This window comes from Rutilus rutilus (genome assembly GCF_951802725.1).
Source record: "Rutilus rutilus genome assembly, chromosome: 17".
Taxonomy (NCBI): Eukaryota; Metazoa; Chordata; class Actinopteri; order Cypriniformes; family Leuciscidae; genus Rutilus; species Rutilus rutilus.
The window spans coordinates 21,621,695-21,647,360 of NC_140230.1; the positions used below are offsets into that span (position 1 = coordinate 21,621,695).

Consider the following 25,666-nt stretch of genomic DNA (forward strand, 5'->3'; position numbering starts at 1 on the left):
CAAAGGCAACCGTCAACAATGTTGTCAACCAAAACATTGTGCCAAACCACCATTCTGCTCATACATTGAGATAATTTATGCTTGTTTATGTCCCTTGACAGTTCTTTGATGCATATGCGCTTTTGACTCTTGCTTTTCACCTCTAGGGTGTTGATTGCCTCATATATGTCATATAACATCAAAGACAGTCAGCTAACCCTTTAAAGCTGTCTGTCTGCAGGATGTCCACTCATCCTTCTCTTGTAATGTTTGTGCATGAACATCCACCCTGCGGCTTCCCTTATAAACACTATTGGAGGGATGCTAGTTTAGTTGGATCAAATCACCTCTCCGTCAATCTTAAAAATACATCGCTCCATTTTGGTATATGACTAAAACGCCACTTCAGGCCTGAGGAAAGGGAATTAGCCGAGGGGAAGAAAGAGGGAGATTGCTTTTTGCATTCCTCTGCTGTTGGTTTAAAAAGATGCCTGTTACTCCAAAGCCTCCTCTTCCTCCTCCTCCTCCTCCTCTTCCTCCCCCTCCTCGCCCCAGATTCAAAGCCCCCACCATGCTGGCCGCGCGCCCGGAGAGACGGAAGGCTGCACAGAATAGAGAACTCGAGCAGAGACTTTGCACTGTCAGATAAAGGTTCTGTTTTTCTTCTGGAGAGAGAGAGAGACAGATAGAGTGGAAGGAAGGGAGATTCAGAGTGAGCGAGATCAGGAAAACGCTTGCCAACGAGAGCACCTCTCCTGCATGCATTACCATACATTACCATCGCTGGCTCAACGACGTGTGTGTGCGCCCTCACACCTTACGTCTCATAGGTTCTACCTCTATCCTAATTGTATCTGCGCAGCTTAATGCTTCCCGCTAGACTGAAACTCTAGAGCACTCAGCTCACCCAAGGCCCATTACACACACTCACACACATGCTCCACTGTAAAGCAATCCCTGTGCATCGACAATTTGTCTTTGCCCTGGAGCGCACAGGTTGTCCAGCCTTGCGTGTATAGCGCAGAGTGGCATATTGCTTACTATCACTACTATTATATTACACTATGAATCCTGAGCACAGAAATACCTGGATGACCTACTGCATTTGCCTGAATGTGCAGTATAAATGCATGGGATCCCACAATGCAATGTGCTTAAAGGAGAACTCCGGTCAATTTTAACATTGAGCTCATTTTTTTGTACATTTGGAGTGCTGTCAGTACAGAGAACAACGACAAAAATCGGTGTTGCCTACACCGAGTTATCCTCGTTTTAAAATTTGCACCCTGTTGACTTCAATGGGGCAAGTTTTAAACCTGCTTTTAGGCTCTTAACATCCTTGATGTGTCATTACAAGTGCACAGGTCATGTGAGTGATTCCTTCGGAGTGAACGCGGGTGAATCTGACTGCAGTAGATGTGAAAGATATGAATAAAAATGATGTTTATTCAGCCAGCGCACATACCTGTATTTACATCCTGTTTTCGGTCGAAGTCCACAGTAATCGATTGTCGAGTTCACGCGCATTGGTTTAGTACCTATGATCACGCGCGTGAACTCGACAATCGACTACTGTGGACTTCGACCGAAAACAGGATGTAAATACAGGTATCACTCACATGACCTGTGCACTTGTAATGACACATCAAGGATGTTAAGAGCCTAAAAGCAGGTTTAAAACTTGCCCCATTGAAGTCAACAGGGTGCAAATTTTAAAACGAGGATAACACGGTGTAGGCAACACCGATTTTTGTCGTTGTTCTCTGTACTGACAGCACTCCAAATGTACAAAAAAATGAGCTCAATGTTAAAATTGACCGGAGTTCTCCTTTAAAGGTGCATTAAGCAACTTTTCATGTTAAAAATACCCGTTTTTCTAACCCATACATGCTTAAACAATTGCCTGATGGGCTGAATGAGCCCTTCTATGATCACTGCGATTGCCTCTATAGTCCTGTACAGTAAAATAAATAAGAGGGATTCGGGACGGAATCGACTGGGCGTGACGTCATGCGCGTTCACGCTCACCTGGCTATGTCTGGCAGGTTTGTGTATTCGCCGCCATTATCCGCATCAGCGAAGACAACTCAAGCGACTTTTGCAAAAGTAGAAGATGGATTCAAAGAGACCGGCTTCTAGTTCATCCCAAACCCCAACGCAAACTCCACGTAACCGCGCGCACAACTCTGGTTGCAGTTTCGCGTGTCGCCAGAAGGGGGCATAGTTCTGCAAAAACTCAGAGACTTGCGCAATGCACCTTTAACTTGAACTTTTTTGGTCTAGCGTGACAAATTAAGCACAATAGTAGACATGATTTTTCATTTCCACTTTTCTAATTTGATTGGACCGCCGAACGTTACCAGATAACCAGATTAAATCAGCGGAATTTGCAACAACAATGTTCAATACATACAATTTTTCCTGCGATCCCATAAATGGAAAGAAGAAGAAACTGTGGATTTATGCGTCTGTTTGTGTGTGTATTTTTGTTTTGTTTTATATTCAACTTTTTTTTTTTTACTCCTGCAGAAGCTGAGTCTGATACACGTGAACAGTAATCAGTGTTTGGATAAGGCGTCTGAAGACGACAGTCAGGTGCCCAGCGTCAAGGACTGCACCGGGGGCCGCTCGCAACAGTGGCTCCTCCGCAACGTCACACTGCCCGAGATATTCTGAGATCGCACACGGATGGACAGATGGACAGACTCTCACAGCGACGCCGATGGAGAGAGAGCGTGAGAGAGAAAGGACTGCTTTCCTCTCAATCCTGGTGGTCTGCCTTCAAAATGATCTAAAAGAACAGAACCGCATATGTATATGAATCTCCCCATCACTCCACCTTGCAGAGGCAAAAAAAAAAACGAACGAGGGAGAGGAAGACTTGTGGAGAAAGAAACTTGAGTTTGATGCCCTTATCCTCCTCGTCCGAGGAGCGGTGGACATTTTGGTTATGTTTACGAGAACGCCTCCCTTTTAGAGTATCAATGTGTGCGTGTTTATGTGTGTGTGTGTGATCGGGAATGTATGAGTCACAGTGTTTTCCACAGGAGTTTCAGAGTTTTTTTTTTTATTTAAGTATTTTTCAAGCCTTGTAGAAGTGAAGGGTATCTAGCACATGAAGGAGAGGCTGACGTGTGTTTGAGTGCATGTGTGTGCATGTGAGATTTCAAGTGTCACATCAGGATGGACGTTACAGTGGTCTGCCATCTGTTAGAAGCAGGGGCTCCCCCTACTGGCCACTGACACATGCTGAACTGTCTATCAATCTGTCTCAGTCAGTGACTACCTACAATCAATCACATATAGATCTATAATCAATGAACGTGATGACCGATCATCTAGGACGTGTTTCATATCGTCAGTGTTCATGTAACTTTTTTTTTTTTACAGTGGTTGAAACTTTTTTTTGGTTTCTGCATTTTCGAGTGCCACGTACAAGCACTTTTCACTTGTTTGGTTTTGTTTGTTTTAGAAATTTGTTCGAGTCTGTCTATTAAAGGTATGATGGTAATTTGACACGCAGTTTCAGGACTGTCCTGAACTTACCCCAAAATTGTTGCCTTCCTCTGGATTCCAGCCCTTCGGCCGACATGGGTTACCCATAAGCACGTGGGTTGATCGGGAAGAGATGGATCATCTTCTGTCATATCATCCAACAGTAAAAGGGCTTGGTCTCACTGTGTACATGCATGAGAAAGAACTCCGTAGTCTGATATCTTTCTTTGTTTACGTTCACTTTAAATTGTTACTGATTTTTTGTGTAGAATTCATCAGTCATTCATTTGAAGCCGACTGTGTGAGGCACTGGAAACTGCTCACCACGTTCATCTGATGTCTGATAGCAGAAAGAGATTGGCCTGAATTTCAGATTCATGCATTTCATTCTTCTGAATTTAGTTTTAAATGGTCCAACATTTCATTTCAGTCGTGATGTTTGGAAAATGAAAGTGAACCCCTCTGTTTTGAGAGTTGTCATGTGGAATCAGGAATCGGTTGTGATTTTTGTTTCCCCCTAAACACTCTTGTCTTGACCCTGTCTAAATACTTCAAATGATCTGTACTCTTTGTCAATGAGACAAATTATTCTAAATAAAGATTGTACGTTGTGAGATACTAAATTGTAACATTGTGAATACAGATTCTAGATTCTAAATTTTAAGCTTATAAATTCTGATTCTAAATAAATAAAATAAATAAAATTATCCTAAACTGTAAGATTGTGGATTCTAAATGAAGATTCTATATTGTGAGATTCTAATTCTAGAATTCTAATTGTATGTTTGTAAATGCAGATTCTAGATTTAAAAAAAAAGATTCTAAATTGTATCATTAATATTCTAAATAAAAGGGTGGTTTCAATGCATTGGTTGGGTGAAGATCTTGCAAGCATTTGGACAGGGCCTCAACATCATCTGTGTGTGAACAAGTGTGTGTGTTTATATTTGTCAAAGGGATGTCTTTTGTTTTTGTCTTCTATGTTTAATTGAGGAGGGTCTGGCCTGCTGATTGGTGGGTTAGAGAGCCCTGTGTTGAGATAATCCACAGAAATAAACCACAGAAAGTTTACAGTCCAACTTCTCCATTAGCATTTATGATCTTTGTTCATGTGCGTGCACACTCACACAGTTTCATGGTTAAAAAAACTGATCCACAAATCCAAAATCATGCTGCTATATCACTTTATTATTAATAAACATGTTTATTGAGAAATGCTAAGTTTGATTTAGTTCCATGGCAGTGGTGGTTAGGTTGTGATGCAGTGGGGCACCATGCAAGGCTGTCTGTTGTGCTGGATATTTAAGCTTAAATATGATCAAAATGATCACAACTTTCATAATTCTTCAAAAGTGCAAGATTCAAACTGTTTCATGGTTAGAGTTTTGCCTTGCTTTGGTTTATCTCTTGGTGGTGTTGAAGCATGGGTTGACCTTCTCAGATAGTCAGGTTAAGGCCATGGTGCTAAAGTAAAAAAAAAAGAAGAAAATACATCTGTCTTTGATTTGATTGCAGGACATTTCATTTTACTCAGCTTTTGCTCAACTCTAAGATCTCACACCACTGCACTCAAAAGATTAAAGCACTGACAAGAACACTTACTAACGATCTAATTAGCCAGTGTTTGTTTGCCTTGTGGAAACTGAATTGGATAAACTCATTAAAAGATATTCTATTTCCATATTTCCATCTTTAGTTGAAGATTAATATGTAAGTTATTTTTTAAACTAGGATACATTTTCAAGTATATTAATAGTTGTTGAAAATAAAATAGCATCATTTAGTTTAGCGAATTATTAATATTAAATGCAGATTTTAAATAAGTACCAGACAAGATCCTGCTTTTAATATGCAGTATCCCTGTTCCTGAGCCTGAATGTCTGGTTTCCCCAAAATCATTTCCCTTTTTTCAAACTGCTGATTTTTCTCATGCTACATTTGTGTTATGAGAGGCAGAATAGAAGACTTGTATGGCAAGCCGTTTTAGCTTAAATTGTACCCAGCGTTACTCGTCGTAATTGCATTTTTACTAGTAAGAATTAAATTTGAGAGCTCTACAAATCAATTCTTACTAGTAGTAATTAAAATTAGAGAGCTCTCTATTTAAATTCTTACTAGTAACATTTCCAATTAGAGAGCTCTAAAAATGAATTTTTACTAGTCATATGTCTCCATTGACTTCCATTCATTTTTAATTACGGAGCTAATTGAATTGTTACTAGTAAGAATTACAATTAGAGAGCTCTCTAATTCAATTATTATTAGTAACAATTCCAATTAGAGAGCTCTACAATTCAATTATTACTAGTAACAATTACAATTACAGAGCTCTCTAATTGAATTTTTACTAGTAAAAAACGAATTAAAGATAATGTATAATTGCAGAGCTCTAATTGAATTAAAGGGATACTCCACTTTTTTCGGAAATATGCTCATTTTACAACTCCCCCAGAGTTAAACAGTTGAGTTTTACCGTTTTAGAATCCATTCAGCCGAACTCCGGGTCTGACGGTACCACTTTTAGCATAGCTTAGCATAGATCATTGATTCATACGAGTCCAGTAGCATTTCTTTCAAAATGACCAAAGAGTTTCAATATTTTTCCTATTTAAAACTTGACTCTTCTGTAGTTAAACCGTGTACTAAGATCGACGGAAAATGAAAAGTTGCGATTTTCTAAGCCTATATGGCTAGGAACTATAGTCTCATTCCTGCGTAATAATCAAGGAACTGTGCGGCCGTACCATGAGTGCAGCAGGCGTAATGATATGACGCAGCGCCTAAAAATAGTCCCCAGCTCGGTAACTTCTTCCAACGTGACCGGGACTAAGTTTGTCTAACCTATTAGACCTATTTTCAGGCGCTGCGTCATATCACTACGCCTGCTGCACCCATGGTACGGCCGCACAGTTCCTTGATTATTACGCAGGAATGAGACTATAGTTCCTAGCCATATAGGCTTAGAAAATCGCAACTTTTCATTTTCCGTCGATCTTAGTACACGGTTTAACTACAGAAGAGTCAAGTTTTAAATAGGAAAAATATTGAAACTCTTTGGTCATTTTGAAAGAAATGCTACTGGACTCGTATGAATCAATGATCTATGCTAAGCTATGCTAAAAGTGGTACCGTCAGACCCGGAGTTCGGCTGAATGGATTCTAAAACGGTAAAACTCAACTGTTTAACTCTGGGGGAGTTGTAAAATGAGCATATTTCCGAAAAAAGTGGAGTATCCCTTTAAAGAGCTCTGCAATTGCATTCTTACTAGTATCAATTCAATTGTAGAGCTCCATAATTAAAAATGAATGGAAGTCAATGGAGACATATGACTAGTAAAAATTCATTTGTAGAGCTCTCAAATTTAATTCTTACTAGTAAAAATGCAATTACGACGCGTAACGCTGGGTACAATTTAAGCTAAAACGGCTTGCCATAGGTTTGCTGAATTAGCTGGAACAGTGAGTAGCGTAAGGTTTGGAATTAACTGGTTCCTCTGTCTGGTAATATATGTTGTTTATGTAATAATTGCTGCTATTCGTGACCTTTGAAACATCAACTTTTATCACTGCATATAAGTTAGGCATTCAAAATGCATTAGGCTATTTCAGTTTTAAACAGTCAGTTATTTCATTAAAATATTTTCTTCTTTTGACAAAAAAAGAAAAGAAAAATGGAACACTGGGATATTAATCAGAAACCGAAGCCACTCGTCCTGATGTTCATAATGCTCATTTAACAGGTGAGAGATCAACTGCTTTACAGTGGTCAGGCTTCTCTCATTCACTCGCACTGCACCCGAGATAGAGATACAGATAGTCAATAGCTCAGTTAAGTGTAATTGAGAAAAAGAGTGAATGGCAATCGATTTCAATCCCACCTCAATCTATTCTGAGGTGGTGCAATTTATAGCTTTCTGATATGATGGTGTGAGGAATGGCAGGTAACGTGTGAACTCATCAGATGGCATCTGGTTTCAAAGGAAACATTCACTGCGTCCCGATTCAAAGGCTACATCCTTCGAAGGCCGCATTCAAATGAATGTCGGCGGCGCCCGCCATCTTGCAACAGGCAGCGTGTCGTCACTCGCAGTAAGAATCAATGATGCCACAACATTGCGCAGGTTCTTGGTTGTGAAACCGCCGAGATTAAAATTCCCGAAGAAATGGGATTACCTTTCACAGGTGAGAATGTATTGGTTTGTGTTTTTATATGTATTAATTCAATATTACATGTTTTTCCTATGGTGTTTTTAATGTTTTTACTCTTACTAGAGTAACTTATTAATGTCTGACGCCTTTGTCTTGTATTGTGTAAGTTTAGCTAAATCATCTGCTGAAGTCTATTGCAGATATACTGTAGATATTCATACATGTGTCTGACTACGGTCAAATATAGAAGCTTTCCTTCATGGCCTAGCTAGCCTATCAGAATTCTTAGGACTGATCATGCCCAAACGCGAGTCAGCGACAGTTGCGTTCAGTCGATGTTCACAGTCCGTGTTTAAAATCTGCTCCAGTCGTTGGAAAGTCTGTAAATCCTTAAGTGTGTTCAGTCCAGTCTTAGAATGTTTCAGCTAGTCCTTAAGCGTGTCCCTGGCTTAATGAAATGCTGAAAAAACATGTTGTAAATAGAAACCTTTGATACTTTCAAGACAACAGTGCAATCACCAAAATCTGTATTGTCAATACGCTATTATTACGGAGAAAACTGATCCTAGACCAGCAGTTATGTGCAGCTCTCTCCTCAAAAAGCAAAGTTACTTATTGACTGAGGCATAAACGCTTTAAACGTCAATAATTTGAACATGACTGTGAATATTCAGAGGTTTAAGAGCAGCTCAGGAATTGTGTTCTCTAATGCTTAAAAAATATATTCAGTGGGTTACAACATCCAATTCCCTAAATAAGCCTGATAAAATACAAATCAATTTTACACTGAGTTTCTTTATCCAGAAAGATACAGATGTACCCAATTTAAAATTCAGTTTTATTAAAACTATTTTAGTTCTGCATATAAACAAAACACACTTTTTTTTGTATTTTACATAATAATAAACATAAAACCATGCTTATATATATATACACATACATACACATACTCTCTTATTTGGCTTGAACTGAAAAAAAGTGCATCCACTTTCACTCTTGAAACATCTTTAAAAGAACATGTGAACAGGCTTTTTGAATAGCCTGGCCAAAAGAAAAAAAAGACAAAATAATATTGGGAAACAGCAGAGCGAGTGCTTTATCTATTCAGTGCAATGCATTCAAACTTGACTTAAAGGCATCTCTCCTCATCTGTACACAAGCAGCCAGCAGCATTCAATCATTCTCTTTGCCTTCAGCTCTACCTACCCGTGTATCTCTGCTAACAGGTTCATATTCCCAATGTTTGATTACTAAACAAAACATAGAGCAAATACTACTGTATTCACAAAGAGGAATGGCCACATATTAATAAAAAACAGGGATTTTAACATCTTTCCTAAGCAGGAAGTTATGCATATAGAAATTAAATAAAATCCAACACAGATAAAGAAATGCATATGTAAGATCAATAGTACATAGATATTACAATGTACTTCACGCATGGCCAACAGAAACGGAGAACAATTCATTAAGACATTTGAGGTAATATGAACACTCAGACTAGTTTGTTGTGTTAAGTTAGTTTCACATTGTTATAGTCAAAGCTACTTTACAGTATATTTGTTCATAAACAAATACTCCACCTGCTATAGGATATTTGTATAGGTCAGACTCAGCGCTGTTCAGTCCTACTCCAGGAGATCATCCTGTTGAGATCATTTAAACATCTAATCAAAGCATACACAGACTGAATGTATGGAAACAGAAAGATGTAACACTTTAAACAAATGTCTGAATAGTAAATCTAAGAGTTACGTCCTTTCATTCACACACACATATATAACAGTGCCAAACACATCCACAATATGGGATACATGATCAGTACAACCAGATAAACAAAAACTATCAGTGATCTATAGCCTGAAAACATGGTCCGATGACTGGGACCCTGGTGAGCTGTTACAGTAAAGCATGATGTAAACATGTAGTATTGTTAGTGTGCTAACTGAAGGTAATGTTACAGCACTGGCATAATTCCCCAGTACAGTGCTGGACAAAGCACAGGCGTGCTAACTAAACTTTACACTGGAGTGTGCAAGCGGCGTAGCGTTTTTTTTGTCCCCGGATTTTCAGTGCTAAATTAACTACTAGCACAGAGGGTGACAATAAGGGCCATGATTAAGCTATGTGCTATTAGAGCCACATTTGCAGAGAAAGTAGCAATTCTGTTGCCGCGTGAACCCTTAGGGGGAAGATACGGAAAGCTTCCGTATCCGCAAGTTTCCTCTTTTATAGTCTTGCGAGAGTAACAGGCTGGTCAGGTGTCTCTTTTATTCATTGCTTCTCTTCAGCTGCATTGGGGTTTCTGCAAATGACCTGAGAATTGATGGAAAAAAGAGTTCAAATGGTGAATACAATGGAAAAAGTAGTTAATAAAGACACAACCGAGGTGTATATCACCTGCCATGATGTCCAGGGAAGTGGCTCTGCACTGGAGTTGCCTGGCTGCTGCTAGGGCTCATTAGCATGGCGCTGTAGATGTTGGATGCCACCACCAATATGCACAACAGGATGGGCCCAATGATGGCACCCTCCAAACCCAAATAGTACGCTCCACCTGCTACCGCAAGACCTGTCAAATACGGGTGTCCACCTCTGCATAGAAATATATATGGGTTAGTGAAAAATGGTAAACTGTCAACCAATTTTGGACACCACAGATGGCACATGTAAAGTAAGTATAAAGAGACAAACACACCCTGATATATCGGAGTATATGGCCGTGTCAACGAAATATGTTGGCAGCAGATGAAAGAAGAGAAGCAGCAGAGCTTTGACTCCCTCCGCCTGGGCCAACCACAGATCCAACACCGCTGGCAGTGCCGCCCAGTACGTCCCCAAAAACGGCACCGCGCCTAAGATAGCTGCCATTGCTGCACAGAGCAAAATATAGAAAGGCAAGACAAATATGAGATGAAATAATATGACATGGACAGATAAATGTACATTACCATTCAAAAAGTATGGGGGTGCTAAGATTTTTTTAATGTTTTTCAAAGAAATCTCTAATGCTCACCAAGGCTGCATTTATTTAATAAAAAATGCAGTAAAAACAGCAATATTGTGAAATATTATTACAATTGAAATGAACTTTTTTCTGTTTGAATACATTTTAAAATGTAATTTATTCCTGTGATGGCAAAGCTGAATTTTCAGCAGCCACACATGATCCTTCAGAAATCATTCTAATATGCTGATTTGCTGCTAAAGAAACCTTTCTTATAATGTATTAAACAGTTTTCCAGTTTAATATTTTTGTGGAAACCAAGATTGCTGTTCTTTTGAACTTTCTGTTCACCACGCATTTATTTTAAATAGAAATCTTTTGTAACATTAGAAATGTCTTTACTGTCACCTTTGATCAATCTAATGCATCCTTACTGAATAAAAGTATTACATTCTTTCAAATAAATCTTTTTGATAAAAGATAGTGTTTACAACAAAATGAACAATAAGGACTGTTTCACACCACATGCAAAAAGTCTTTATTTCTGTGTGTATTTTAGTCTTACCTGAGGGGATGAAGACAATGTTGATGCCAAATATTGTGTGTGTAAGCCAAGTATAAAGGCCATAAAATCCAGCCATCTTCAGAGAGGCATCAAACACACCCCTGCAAAGAAAACATGGTGAGAGAGAGAGTGGAAACACAGAGGGCTTTTCTTTTCTCAGTTAGCTTAACACTGACTGGAGTCAGAATGAATAAGTCTCTCTGTGATAACGCTCATAAAAATAGGTCTAATGGAACATCTGTGTGCATTCTGGGTGATGGCAGCATCAGCGCGCACACACATACACGCATACACACTGAGCTCATATTTTAAGGAAACAGTGAATTCCTCTCCTCATTTCACTTTCACAGCTCATGACATTGTCTATGGAGGGAAAATGATGTTATTCTGCTTTGAAAAAAAGAACAGATGTTTTTATCTAAGCCAATTACATTATGCTAATTTCCACCGGAGAAGCATCACGCTCAAGGGCACCGCTGCGCCACAGCAAGATTGTGACCCCATTCATTCTCCATTTTCTGGGTCACCCTTACCTGTAGATGAACCCCTTCGAAATTCTTAACCAGCATATTAATAGCAGTCAATTTCACCCCCATTTCAGTTGTTCCGATCATGATCTCTGTTAAATTATCTGTACAAATGGAAAAAATGGCAGAGAAAGCAGAACAGTATTGCCCTCTTGTGGTGATCACAAAGTACAGCGTCTTTAACTGGTGTTAAAGGGATAGTTCACCCAAAAATTCAAATTCTGTATGACCTTCTTTCTTCTGCAGAACACAAAAGAAGATATTCTGAAAAACTTTGGAGTCCAATCAACACTGAAAATTGACTTTCACTGTATGGACAAAAAAAGGCAACATTTTTCAAAGTATCATCTTTTCTGTTCCACAGAAGAAAAAAAGTCATACAGATTTGGAACAAAATGAGGGCGAGTAAATGATGACAGGATTTCCGTTTTTGAACTATCCCTATAAGATCTAATTTCTGTTTCCACCTCATACAGACTTGCTACTGTACACACATTTTTGCCTTTAGTTTTCACTTGTTCATCAGTTTGTAAAAGCATTGTTTGTGGAAACTGCAACATGTTTGCATTTAACCTTAAATGTCCCTTCAGGCAGTGGTTCTCAACCAGGGGCTCAGCAGGATGTCTTAAATATTTTTATTAGAAAGTTAAGCATATTAACTAATTCATTTTCCTATGTTTTATATATTTAGTTATGTTAAATCTCTCTATATAGAGAGGGTTGAGAAGCACTGCTTTAAGACAAACCAAAGCTCCACATGGACATGTGTACCTGATGGCCTCCTCCACAGACTGGCCGATAATGTTCGAAGAGGGTCCAGGTTGGGAGAGGGGTGTGAGGCTGATTACCCATTTCACAGGTTTATAATATTCACCACTGGAGCTCAGCAGGTAAAAAAGTGTGGTCAGGAAAATAACCTATAAGTTCAGAGAGACAATAAATATTTAAAATCACCACTAAACATCCAATCCAATCAATCCAACTGTGCGTGTGTGTCCATTACCAGAGACAGGACAAAGTTGAGCAGTGCGGTGCCACTGTGGAACAGTACGGTGAGCAGCGTGGTTGTTGTGGATATCAGCAAACCAACATTTCGACTCATCACCACCCACAGAGACTCCAAGATCTACCGCAGAAGACAGCATATTCATTAATCTGCCAAATAAAGACACTCCCCATCACATCCACACACACACACACTGGAGACTAACCGAGAGCAGAGTCTCAATATTCTCCTGCACGAATGAGGCGATGTCCTGCCAGTCCAGTATGTCCCCTAGCCAGCTGTTCTGCCTGTGCAGATGTAGCTTGTTTCCACGGTGCCGTCCAGTATGAGTCACGTTCTACAAAACAAAAACACTGACTGGAATACAACAAAAAATGTAAGTTAGTGATTGTGTGTGAGCGAGGTTTTGTTATTACCTTAACAATCCAAGACTGATAGAGACGGTCCCACAACTCCAGAACTTGTTTCTCGATCACGGCCGTGTTGTTTACTTTATCACCCAACATCTTATGAAGCTACAATGCACACATACATAAAAACACACACATATAACAAACGCTCATTCAATTTTACACACAGACATAAAGAATAAAAGATTAAGGACTTGAACATGAAATAAAAGTTGACTCCAATTAATAATTACATTTTGTAATTAAATGTTAAATTGAGTAATCTGTTTGACAAAAAAAGAAATGTTTGATTTCTAACTTCTCCAGCTCTGAAACTATTTTTTCTGCTGACGTAACTAAGGTTGCTTGAGCATAAAAAATATTTATCAATAATAGCTTACTTTTCATGATTGTATCGATAAAATCAAGTAAAAAAATTTTGACCTTAACAAACCCATGATTATTTTTTCTTCTAACCGACCGTGTCACATTTGTATATGCACACCCTTGTGCAAAATTGCACTTAAATGTATTGAATGTGCACATAAGATTTTAAGTACACTACAAAAGCATATTTGGTTACACTTTATTTTAAGGTGTCATTGTTACAGTGTAATTATACATTTAAGTACTGAGTAAGATTAATAAACAACATGTACTTACTATATGTTTAGGGTAGGATTAGTGTTTGCTTGAGGGCTAATTGTATGCAATTATGTATAAAAGTGTTACCACATTTTTTAAATCTGTACTTGCAGATAATATAACATAAATTAAATAAAAGGCCACTTAAGCATACTTAAAGTACATTTTAATTCATGTTTTAATGATTATTTGTCATGTTTTAAAGAAGTACATGTATTTGAATGTGTTGACTAACATACTAAAGTGAGTTACTGTTATTGTGTTATTCAATACTACATTTAAGTGGGTCAAAAAAGCACTCTAAAGTTCAGCTAATTGCATTTATTAAAACTTTATAATACATTTTCATTGAATTGAAATTAACATGCAACTAAGTATCTATTCTATAAATGTGTATTCTTTAAAAGTATGTTATTTCCATAATTAGTACTCTTTTTTAAATAATACTTTTTAATGAGGGCATACTTAAATGACACAAATGACATTTTAAAAGCAGATGAATAACTTCAGTTTTGGTCTGTTTCTCACACAAAACTATCATATTACTTCAGAAGACTTGGAATATAGCCCAAAATTTGTGGTACTTGTAATGGTGCTTTTTTTGTCATTTTTGTCCTTTCATTTATCCGTCTCATTAAATTTGTTATAAATGTTGTTTCATGTGGTCTTTAAGTGCATTGTAAACTCTTAACTCTAACCTTATGTGTGATCCATTCTCTTCCATGTTGGTAAACATTTGTGGCAGCCGAGTTTAAAGCCTTCTGAACAACCTGGGCCTCTGGGAGCCAGCTACAAAACACACACACCACACACACACGGTTACGCAGCATTTCGAGAAGATTCCTAACTTCCAGTGTATGTTAAGTGTGTGTTTCAACTTACTTGGCCCACTCTGGGTGGTTGGACACAGTCTCGTTGATCAGGTTACTGGTGACCTCTATGATATGAACACTCTCTTGGTGCACCTGTGAACAAAAATACAATCGTTGAGAGATGATGTGCGCGGAGGCTGGGATCAGTCACGGACCGTGTCTTTCACGCAGTGGAATAATCCGCCCAAGGACAGTGGTTTGGAAACACTGTACCATAGCTGTGAGCAGCAAGGCCATGAGCAGTGTGCCAGTTACCAGCAGGAAGATAATGAAAATACTGATCAGCTTATCCAAGGAGCGCTCCAGCCACACGATCATCTGCAAAGAGAGAGAGAGAAAGAGAGATCAGTTTCAACAAAAAATCTGATCATTCATGCAAGTGTGTGAGAACACAGAAACCTGCTTCCCTCTGCCAAACCTGAGGAGCAATCATGTTCATTCCTTTGGTTCTGAAAACCTAAAAGTAAAATGCTGTTTCAGTAAAAAAAAATATATAACAATTAAAGGAACAGTTCACTCAACAATGAAATATATTATCCTCGTTTACTTTTGGTTAACAGGAGAAATGATAATGCAATAAAAATCAAAGCGGGAAGTTATTTATTCTGTTAAGGTAGAAAAAAAAAGTTTTCTAAAGCCCCGTGATTGTTTTGTGTGAGGAACAGACTGTTGTTATTAACTAAAAACCTAATTTTTGGGTGAACTGTTCCTTTAAAAACTTACACAAATTCACACATGTAACTGGCGTATAAGCCAAAATCATGCTGACTTTTCTTTATTTTACATCCGCTAACCTGGCGGATGACTAAGCAAGACTAACTACTGAGTGAATGAGCAAACAGCAGGCTAACAACAGCTGTCAGGAAACAGGAGGTGGTGGGCATATTTTTGTTTTTGGCAGGTGGACTTGGTTTCTCTGCTCACCCAGCTTCTGTCTGCCCTGTGGGCGGCACTTGCATGTCTAATCCTGTTCCCTGTTCCCTGTTCCTGTTAGCGCTAAGTGTTAACATCACACACAAAACTGGTCATGTTGATGATGGATTAGTACAAAGCACATCATTAAGAAACTAAAAGAAAGACTAAAGACTAAAAAAGAACAGCAGGCTAAAAGAACCGCATCACTCCCTCTTCAAAACGTTAAGGGCCTGATACACAGTTTCAAAGTAATGCTGGCAAATGCCAAAAGATTCCTGAGGGGAGGGACATACTATCAGACCTGAAAATAACTTCATCACCATCTGCTCCTGTTGAGCCACAGTCAGATTCATCTTAATCGGACAAAACCCAGGAAATTATATATAGAACATTAACAATGACATCAAACAGAAAAAAAACTAACAACAGAACTAATATTCTTTAACAGAGTATTCTGAAGAATTCTGAAGTCTTTCCAACATCTCTTTCTAAATATATATTGCAAAATTTTTGCAGGGTGGAATATAGATAGTTTGTTTGGTTTTCCTTGAGAAAAAAAAAAAACATCAAAAAGCAAGATTACAAAAAGATTACTTCTTTGAAACAACACACCTATATTCATGCATAATAAGATGGAAGCGCATTTAAAAGGCTTTGAACACAATGGTGAACAAAATATTTTGTTATTAGCTCTGATATTCTCCAGAAATTCTCTGGAATTAATCTTTTTTTAAGCGTTTGTTCCATAAGACATTCTCCACAGAAATGCATTGCATTAAAGATTATCCTCACAAAGGCTGCATTTATTTGATCAAAAATACAGTAAAACAGTAATATTGTTAAATATTGTTACAATTAAAAGAACTATTTGCTATTTGAATATATTTGAAAATGTCATTTATTCCTGTGATGGCATCATTACTCCAGTTTTTGTCGTCACATGATCCTTTAGAAATCATTCTAATATGCTGATTTTGCTGCTCAAGACACATTTCTTATTATTATTCATGTTAAAAACGGTTTTGCTGCTTAATGTTTTTGTGGAAATTGTGATTCAGGGTTATTTTATGAATAGAAAGTTCAAACAAACTAAAAAAAAAAAAAAAAAGAGAAATGTTTTATAAAATAAAATATAACATTACTCGTCTTTACTGTCACTTTTGATCAATTTAATGTAGCCTTGCTGAATATTCTTTTCTTTCAAAAAATTAAAGGGTTTACTGTACATAGTTATATATTTATATACTCGCATATTATACTTATACTTATTATTACTAAATTTCATTCAACACTGAAAAGCATCAATGTAAATAAGTTATATAATTAAAATGAGATATTACTCAATATTTGCGTGTGCTTGTTAGCGCATCAAGCTGTTAGCTTAGCAACATGCTAACATTAAACCAAAGACTTTATATACAGAAAGACGGTGCACTTGTATTACTATGAATGGGAGAAAGTTCAACGCGCAATATGGCGGAATAAGATCCACCTTCTAAATAAAAGAGCCAATCGCCAATTGGTAATGTCATCACATCTGCTGGCGTTAGAAGCTCCGGTTCCAATACAAGCAGTCAGTGTTCAGAGACACGCGCTCAGTCATGATTCAAGCATTTAGAAAAATTATTTATAAGACAGTTGTTATCAGATTTCATTGGTGATTTCAAATTTGAACTTTAATTGGCAAAGAGTTTTGGAGAATTTCATATTTCCCCATTCAAAGAGATAGGAGCTGCACTTGAATGCCCGAGAGGCGTTTCAAAGATGGCCGCCGAGTGAAATGACTAGTCTTAAAGGGAACAAACTACTGAAATCAAGTGAAGTGGAGTTTCCCATGCAGAGCTCTATTTGTGTGGAGTGCGGCGTTTCCTATGTGGAGTCATTAATGAAGACAATCGCTTATACCTTAGAGGGCAGCAGGCAGCTTGAGTGTCTAGTTAGGACCAGACAGAAGAAAACCCCTTTACCAAACCTGCCTGTACCTGAAGTACCCAGCAACACCACTAGCCTTGGTCTCAGCAGACCAGAGCATCCCTTCACCCAACCCTCCATTCCCACTGTCTGTTCTCTCCCTGAATGCATCTCACACACTCTGAAGACAACCAGCCCAGCACACTTCAAGAGCTGTGGAAGAGGCGGTGGGCTCTCTTGGGGTTTTGTTCTGCATTTTTTTCCTGACAGTTAGTGTGTCAGCATCTCAATCACATCCAGAGCGCATGCTCCCTTCCACAGCGCAAAGAGCCACACAGCAGGAGCAGCCAGTGAGCTAAGCAGAAGCTCAAAGATGGAGGGGTGACAGTGGGGAGGGGAAAGCATCACTCCAAAGCTTCTAATGAAAGCACACTGTCATTCTTTCTCTTCCCCTTTGTTCTTTCTTTCTCTCTCTTTCTCTTGTACACCTGCCAGCACAAATGATTTACCTGCTTGTTAAGCCAATGCCAGAGCTTTGAGGAGGGAGACAGAGAGACAAACGGTTATTACAAACAACCAATCAGTATGCAGGAAAGCAGTGTTTTCAACGTGTTTTCAAGGCAAAAACAGAACAAGACCCGACGGTGAAATTTGAGGAAGATTTTCATACTGAACAATTAGAGAAGGTGTGATTTGGGGACAAAAGGGGACAAAAGAAAGATCTGCTACGATTATAATTTTTTTAAGTGTCTTTGTCTTTTTTTACCTCCTTTCATTCTTGTGGACAGTCAGTGAGGGATATGATGATTATATAAAGCAACAGTCAACTTACAGTCAAATAAAAATAAAAAATAGTTACAGATACAGTTACAAGGTTTAACATTTTGCCACATCTGCTAATGGTGAGTGAATTAAGAAAACTCAGTTGACATAAATATTTCATCTAATACCAGCCACAAAACTATATATATATACTGTATATATATATATATTTTTTTTTATTATCAAAAAACTAATAGTTTTCATTCTATTGAGAACACATTTTATTTAGTTTTTTTTTTTCTGTGCATATTAGTGAAAACTCACAGCAAAACTGTGCATCTTTCACAAAAGCAAAGACAAATGATTTTGTTCCAAATGTATTTGTTCTGGTGATTAATGCAAGGAACTTTCCACATACACAATTTGGTTTGGGAACACAAAAGTGGCAGAAATCTTTTGTAACATTGTAAATGTCTTTACTGTTACTTTCGATCAGTTTACTATTTCAAATAAATGCTGTTCTTTTGAACTTTCTATTCATCAAAGAATACTGAAAAAAGTATCATGTTTTCCATGATTTGAATTGCTTGTGCATCATTGAAGGTCAGATTATCTTTCCAACAATTCAATTTAGGCCATGTATTACATTATGTTGTAGTTCCTCAAAGTCACCAGCTACTGGCAAGTAATAGTTTTAAGTCTTCAATAAAGCACATTTTTTTACTCATAATAGCTTCTGGGCAAATGTGTTCATTTTGGACCGTAGCATATTTTCAATAGATTTGCTTTTGACAGCATATGTGACTCAACATTGACTAGTGAAAGAATGAAAGAAGGCAAAACTAAAGTCAGACACTGGGTTACATTACTGGATTACTATGGGTAAGGGCAAACGGTTTCTTAGAGGTGTTGGGTTTCATCTTGACTGCAACTGTGGGTTGTCATTCACTTCAGACAGTGAAAGGGGGAATGAGAAACTGTGGGCACATTTTTGAGAATGTTGAGTTGACTTCCTCACATCATAAACCTCAAACAATAGATGGAAAACAAAAACTACCAACAATAACTAGAAATAAAACATGACTATGCAAAGACTCAGCTGATCAAAAAGACAGGAAGTGCATTGAATTGTGTTCCAACGATTAGGTTAATGACATTTTCTTATTGAAAAACTGATTCGCATTGAAAATACATCTGCTGAATAATTCATTTTGTCCCACATGCCTCTACAAGTCATGATATAAACAGAAACATCCATATCTGACTTCCATAGCTTTTATTCAGTCAGTTATGGGTACTTCATGCCTTAGTTGTGCAAGTAAAAACAAGAATTAGCAAGCCGCAACCACATTCAGTTCCTCTTTGTAATCACAGATCTCTGTCGCCTCCAAAAATAAATGTGCACATGTGGCGACAACTACCAGCAGGCAAGTGCTGTGAAAGACAGTGGGTCAGCAGACAGGCGAGCGCTTTTGTGTGGGTGTATCTACGTGAGGTGTTACCTTAGTGTCCACCCGAAGCAAGAACTGAGCTAAGCCTTTGATCGGTCCAGGCAGCAGAGCATCCTGTCTGTCTTTGACAAACTTCTCAGAAGCCGACCACCATTTCACTAGAGTCCGTCCAGCGAAGTCCTTCATCCCAAAACGCACAAACATCTTCTTCAGGACCCAAACTGGAATACATAGCACTCATTCGTGAAAATGTCAACACTATCTTCACACTCGTGACCTCAGGACAATGAACACAAAATTTACCAGCAACAGGGATGGGCAGTAACTGTAAGATCCAGAGGTTGAGCCAGACCTGCACCAACACTATAGCCCACGCAAGCAGCACAAAGTAGATATCACTGGTCCTCTCTTTGTGCTGGAGACCCCTGAACTCTAGTCTGCTTCGACTCCGGCTGAAGACCGCCTTCGGAGAGTCCATAAACTCTGTGAGGGGAAGAAGAGGGGAAAATCCTCTTTATTAATGATTAGGGATGCACCGAAATTTACTAATGATTAGGGACGCTCCACTCAATATTACGCTTTATGCATGTCCGGTCCCTCAGTTGCTCGGCCTATGCGAACGCTCCACTCATGTATTGCTCATGCTCATCGGAAAAGCAAAGTCTGCTCAAATAACGTGCCAACATAAAATTTCTATGTAATATAATACTTGTTTCTGTTTGCAAAAGCCCTACTGTACTGTGGTGGTGTGGTATAGCTGGGCTGGGCAACGGTGGTAAAATGACGCTACTGATACACTCTGCTCACAATGTCTGAAAATAATAGCTTTGTAGGACTATACATTATTTGAATAATTGGTCAAAAATGAAATCCGTTAAATCTGATTCTGTTGCATAGAACTGAATAAAGAAAAATGTATTGATATTTAATATTAATATATTTTCTGTCCAATTTTAGTGTGTTACGTTCAATAAATGTGTGGTTATTTTATTTTATTGGCTTGTATTTTTTTAATTCAATATCATTAAAATGAGTGAATTTCATTAAAAAGTCTAATATAAAAAAACTCATTTAAAATAAGAAATAAGTCATTTTAAAAAAAGCATTTTCGGTTTTCAGCCGAGTGCATCCAGAATTTTAAGGTTTCAGTTTTTGGCCTAGAATTTTTATTTCGGAGCATCCCTACTAATGAAGATAGTAGTGTTCAAGTAGATGCTGGAACTTCTAACTTTCTTTGATACCTTATCTAAATATTGATATTTAAGACAATTTTCGATACCACAGGGAAAAATTGCCACACCATTAAGGGCATAAAATTTGGCCAGCGTCTAAGTTTATTTATTTTGACCATAATCAAAGTCTTTTTAATCAACTGAAACTGTTGTCTGAGATTCCTCAGGCCCAATATCTCTGAGAGGGATTATATAATAATAATAATAATAATAATACAGACAGAAATATATTACTATTATAATATTAGCATATTAATACTGGAATATTTTAAACCGTTTCAATGCTCATATTCCACTGTATTGATACACTGATGCCAGCTGCACTTTCTCTTCTCTCCTGTAATTGTTATCGAAAAATCTATATTTCTGACAACACTTGATGATAGGCCTAAACTACCTCATAATCCACATTAATAACATCCATCATAATCTTATCTGCTTATTAATGGATACAGATGTTTGCTTTTGTGAGTAAGTCATTACCAGACCCACACAGAATCTTGCTGACTTTCCCACAAAATCAGCACCGCAAATAACTTTAAACATTGTTTGCTTTTTTTCTGTGCCACCTTTGGATTGTTCTTTGGTGCTTGTCTCTTCCTGTATCTTCTCAGCATGGCTGAAGTTACTGCAGGAGATTGCCATGAAGATCGTATTAGCAGCAAAGGAGAGAACCTGACCAGGCAGCTCGCCTATACAGAGAGAGGAGAGGACCAAAGGTCAGAGAGGACATCAAGAACAGAGGTAAATGTTATGAGAGCCTCTGTTTCTTCACCTTTCCCTGGAACAACAGGCTTCTGCTGAGAGCCCACTATTAGCAGTAACAGCACCACGACAAACAAAGGCACCCGCCACGACCCTGTCAGAGAGACTGGAAAAAGAGAGGGAGATTTCTTTTTTAGCATTCCTTCATTGACAGCACTGTAGGTCAATGGTAAACTTTCAGCTTACAATTAAATAAAGACAGTAAACTAATAAAAATAGAGAATGGGAACCCTTCTAGTAGCAGTTCTATCTAATGAATTATTTGACAGTACTGCAGCTGCTATACAAAGTACACTGTACAGTATATGAAAAAGAACTAAAGCGCTTACCTTTCTATTATTAGTATTATCTGTTTTTACAGATTTACTTCCTATCAAATTATTAATAAATCATTCATTATCAATTTTGTAAAAATTATGTAAATTAAATATAAATTTCATTGCAGCAATTGTTATACATATTATTTACTGTTTATCTTGTGTAGCTTTAAATTAAATAGTGTGATATCATATATACAAGCTTAATATTGTCCATTGACCACTCTGTTCTTTAAGATATTGGTATTGGCATTGACCATCAAAAAAAAAATCGGTGTCGGTCAACCACTACATGATATGCCACATTAAACCCAAACAGAATCATTCACTGTTAGATAACAGAAGGGTCTTACCCAGGTAGAAAATAAGAGCTGACCATACAGGCACAGACAGGGAACGCAAGTATCTTTCCATGCCAGGCGTCCACTTAAAGGCCACTGCCAACACATAGCCAACAACTAACGTGCCAACCTGCCAAAGAGAAAGAGAGAGAACATTTGGACATCTCTAGTAACTACTGTGACCCGCACCAAACATTTGCCACCGATCTATTTATAATCACAAGAACCCTCAGTATGTCCCCAGCCCTCATAAGCACTGCAAGAGTGTATCAACAAAACACACATTTTCATTAAATGAATAGTTCTACCAAATATGAAAATTCTGTCATTCTTTAGGTCTTAAAAAGAAATAAAATCCAGCTCCACTGCCAGATGAGCTTTGTGTTTTCTTGTTATGCAGGTCGGTTCTGTTAAAGGGGGCATTTGTTCCCAATGACCATTTGAACAGTTTTCACATGACCTGTATGAATTAAATTAAGCCCTATAAGAAAGTAAAACATAAATAAATAAATCAGATAGTGAGGTCATTAAATTGAAGGTCAGGGTGAAATTTAGTCCTGTATTAATTCCAGTCCTCGTGACCCACTGCTCTGCACATTTTCTATGTCTCTCTTATCTGACACACTCAGTTCAGTTCATGGAGTCTCTCCTAATGAGCTGATGATCTGGTTCAGGTGTGTTAAATAAGGGAGACATACAAAATGTGCAGAGCAGTGGGTCACGAGGACTGGAATTGGGAACCACTGCTGTAGAGTTCTAGTAACCTTTAGAAGAACTTAAAATATGCATTATGATTCAGCCTATCATTTGGGCTGTGTCACCTCAAGGCCATATTTTTGGTATCTGGGATGTCATGCTACACAATTCCTACTCAGACATATTAAGCATGGGTTCAAGAAATGTTGATATTTCACATGACTAGATGTGTTTAAACACACTTTTGTATAAAAACATATTTATACGTGGTTAGGTTATCTGAAGCCAGCTGCGACCATACAATGGTTGACAGATTTGCAATGTAAAAATATGGTTCTCTGATGGATGAAAGAGAGGCGCAGACAGAATGTCTCTACAGTGACAAAATGATGTGAAATCTATTAGGCTATATAGTGTAATAATTATTAATGTTATTAATGAAAGTTGTTGATGCATGCAGGCTTCGCTCAATACATATAGCCTACAGCAAACAATGTTACACAATATACATTAAAATTGTTATTAAATTTGTATCAAAGTAGGCTAATCTATTTTCACATGTTTACACTATGAATAAGTACATTTTTAACAATCGCTGTTTCACAATCCCGTCCACCTGTGCAAGGTCTGACAGGAGGCGTGTCTCTTTCCCATTCACGTGTCATTATACACAGTATTACTACAGTACTCACCCACGTATAGCTGAAACAATCCAGGCCGAAACAGATTATGGTACAGACGTGACTAAGGATCACCTGCATGCCAATAACGCTCCAGAACAGATATAAGAAATAAAGCAGGGGTACACCAGCCCCAACTGCCAGCAGTACATTGAGCCGATCTATGACCATTTCACCCAGTGTCTCCACCCCGTAGTTCACGCACCACACCGGTACCAGCAGAGTGCCCACTACTATCGGCGTCCCGCTGTCCTGCAGCCTGCTGAGCCAAGAGCGGCCGAGGCGGGCGAGCGAGTACTTGAACGGGTGCAGGAAAGTCCCGCACAGCACTGCCCACAGCAGCGGCCGTAGAAAAGCCTCCAGGATGAAGTAAACCAACACCGATGCTCCGCAACAGATCGCTACGAAGATCATCGCTCCCGTGTTGTAGAAGGCCTGTTTGATGTTTTTGTCGAACTTCAGGGACTGATGGCTCAGTAGTTGGCTAACCATCCCGACTGCTGGCTGAACGGTCTCGCTGAACGAGACGAAGTGTGGCCGGGTTGTGCGCGGGGTGTCCGGGTCAATAGCCGCGCTTGGACCCGGGTCCTCTGTGTCTGCCGTGTCTGCCATGGTCGCTGGCATCGCTCCGTTTCAGTCCGGAGGATCCACTAAGGAACTGCGGGTTGGGCAGTGACGTAAAGTGTAGGAAGTAGTTTGGGGAATGTAGTCAAATTATGTTTTTCAGCCTACTGAAATATTATCTTTATTAGTAAAAGTAATATGATGTTTTGAATGCCGTAAACAAGCGAACATGACCCATCTTACTTGTTTATCAATATAGTGGCGGTTCAAAGGCGTTTTTGAACGAATCTTTATGGGTCACCCAGCAAACACATTTGCGTTGTGGCAACGTCTGTGGCACTTTGCATTTCTACTATGGTAACGTCGCTGTCTAAATATTGTTTATCCCTATTATTATTATTATTTATGGGCCTAACAGTAAATTCATTATAATCAACATCTGCACGTGTACACTTTGAAGAGTAAAAATGACATGGAAGGTTACCTAATTCAACTTTATTAAAACTGCACATGGTAATCAAATTGCACTTCCAAAAGTCATACATTTGTGAAAAAACAAAACAGGGAGTGGATTAACGTCAACTAGCATGAGCAGACATGAGAAAATTTAGCAAAGAAACGAATGAGATGACAAATGAAAGGAAAAAATAAACAGTTGTGCGAGCAGTTACAGTTACAAACATTTTTTTTTGTGCGATTCCCAAAAAAAAGAAAAGAAAAAGGAAAAAGCATTAACGTGCAACAAGTATAGGCTACGCGCTGAAATCAATAACTCATCATTAAAGTCATTTTGGCTTCATACTTTTGACATAATTCATAAAGTTAAATACCAAATATACTTAAATACTTCTGGTATTTAAATATTAAATACCAGATGATGTTCAAATAACTATCACATTAGACAAGGAAGTTGTAGGTTGTGTTTGAATAATTACGTGTTATTTAGCTAAGCTGAGGTAAATTAAACGCAATTCTCACGTATGGATTGCTCGATGAAGAATGAGAGACGGCCAATGGTCAGTTGAAATTTAAAAGGCTGATTTTCGCGCTTCAGGGCAGTGGCGAGTACATATTATGTCGTCCAGTGGTTGTCCACACACCCTAGGCACAACCATAGACTGTAAAAAATAGGGCACAACCTTAAGCAATGGCCCTAAACGGTGGTTCAATGTCAACATTGTGACAACGCTGTAACAACGTAGTTATAGAAACCTTTTGACCATGTTGTTAAAACGTTGATAGAAGGTTGGGTACGTTGTGCCAACGTTCTGTGTTTGCTGGGCACCTTCCACCCCACCCCCAAAAGTGCCATTATTTGCTTTTTCCAAAACCAGAATGACATTCTTTCTTCTGTGAACATAAAATAATTAACGTTAAATTGAACTGAAGAATTGGTAAACAAAACTGTTTGGTTAACAATGTCCTTAAAAATGTTAGTTTGTGTTTAAAAAAAAGAAA

The 25,666-nt window shown here is 38.3% G+C and overlaps 2 protein-coding genes across 5 annotated transcripts in view; one reads left to right on the plus strand and one right to left on the minus strand.

The window, feature by feature from the left end:
• The window catches only part of galnt1 (UDP-N-acetyl-alpha-D-galactosamine:polypeptide N-acetylgalactosaminyltransferase 1), a 100,413-nt gene extending 95,856 nt beyond the window's left edge, over positions 1 to 4,557 (plus strand). Inside the window, exon 13 of the mRNA XM_084384958.1 lies at positions 2,509 to 4,557. Within this exon, the coding sequence (XP_084241084.1) occupies positions 2,509 to 2,655 (147 nt within the window). The 3' untranslated portion in view covers positions 2,656 to 4,557. The remainder of the gene's footprint in view (positions 1 to 2,508) is intronic.
• A 3,883-nt stretch (positions 4,558 to 8,440) lies between these two features.
• Positions 8,441 to 24,834, minus strand: tmem245 (transmembrane protein 245). Of its 4 annotated transcripts, XM_084385396.1 has the most exons (18): positions 23,657 to 24,834; positions 22,281 to 22,398; positions 21,621 to 21,716; positions 21,415 to 21,537; positions 19,917 to 20,096; positions 19,665 to 19,834; positions 17,910 to 17,933; positions 14,788 to 14,892; positions 14,585 to 14,667; positions 14,401 to 14,491; positions 13,085 to 13,183; positions 12,874 to 13,005; positions 12,666 to 12,788; positions 12,434 to 12,579; positions 11,136 to 11,236; positions 10,322 to 10,496; positions 10,024 to 10,218; positions 8,441 to 9,939 (listed from the first exon to the last, which is right to left on the minus strand). In XM_084385396.1, the coding sequence occupies exons 1-18, from the start codon at positions 24,266 to 24,268 to the stop codon at positions 9,894 to 9,896; spliced, it is 2,619 nt and encodes an 872-aa protein (XP_084241522.1). In that variant the 5' UTR covers positions 24,269 to 24,834; the 3' UTR covers positions 8,441 to 9,893. The 4 variants fall into 4 exon arrangements, 3 of the variants coding, with proteins under 3 accessions (XP_084241522.1, XP_084241523.1, XP_084241524.1); XM_084385397.1 differs by lacking the exon at positions 17,910 to 17,933; XR_014625022.1 differs by lacking the exons at positions 8,441 to 9,939; positions 10,024 to 10,218 and adding an exon at positions 11,669 to 11,766 and having other exon boundaries at positions 10,478 to 10,496.
• Positions 24,835 to 25,666: the final 832 nt, after the last annotated feature.

Bases quoted from the DNA above. Each gene is read 5' to 3' on its own strand.
- tmem245 (XM_084385396.1), bottom strand. From the start codon at position 24,268: ATGCCAGCGACCATGGCAGACACGGCAGACACAGAGGACCCGGGTCCA. The intron at 13,184-14,400 runs GTTAGAGTTAAG...TGTGCATTGTAG, and splicing joins GAGAATGGATCACACATAAG to CTTCATAAGATGTTGGGTGA. The intron at 12,789-12,873 runs GTTAGTCTCCAG...CTTCTGCGGTAG, and splicing joins ATATTGAGACTCTGCTCTCG to ATCTTGGAGTCTCTGTGGGT.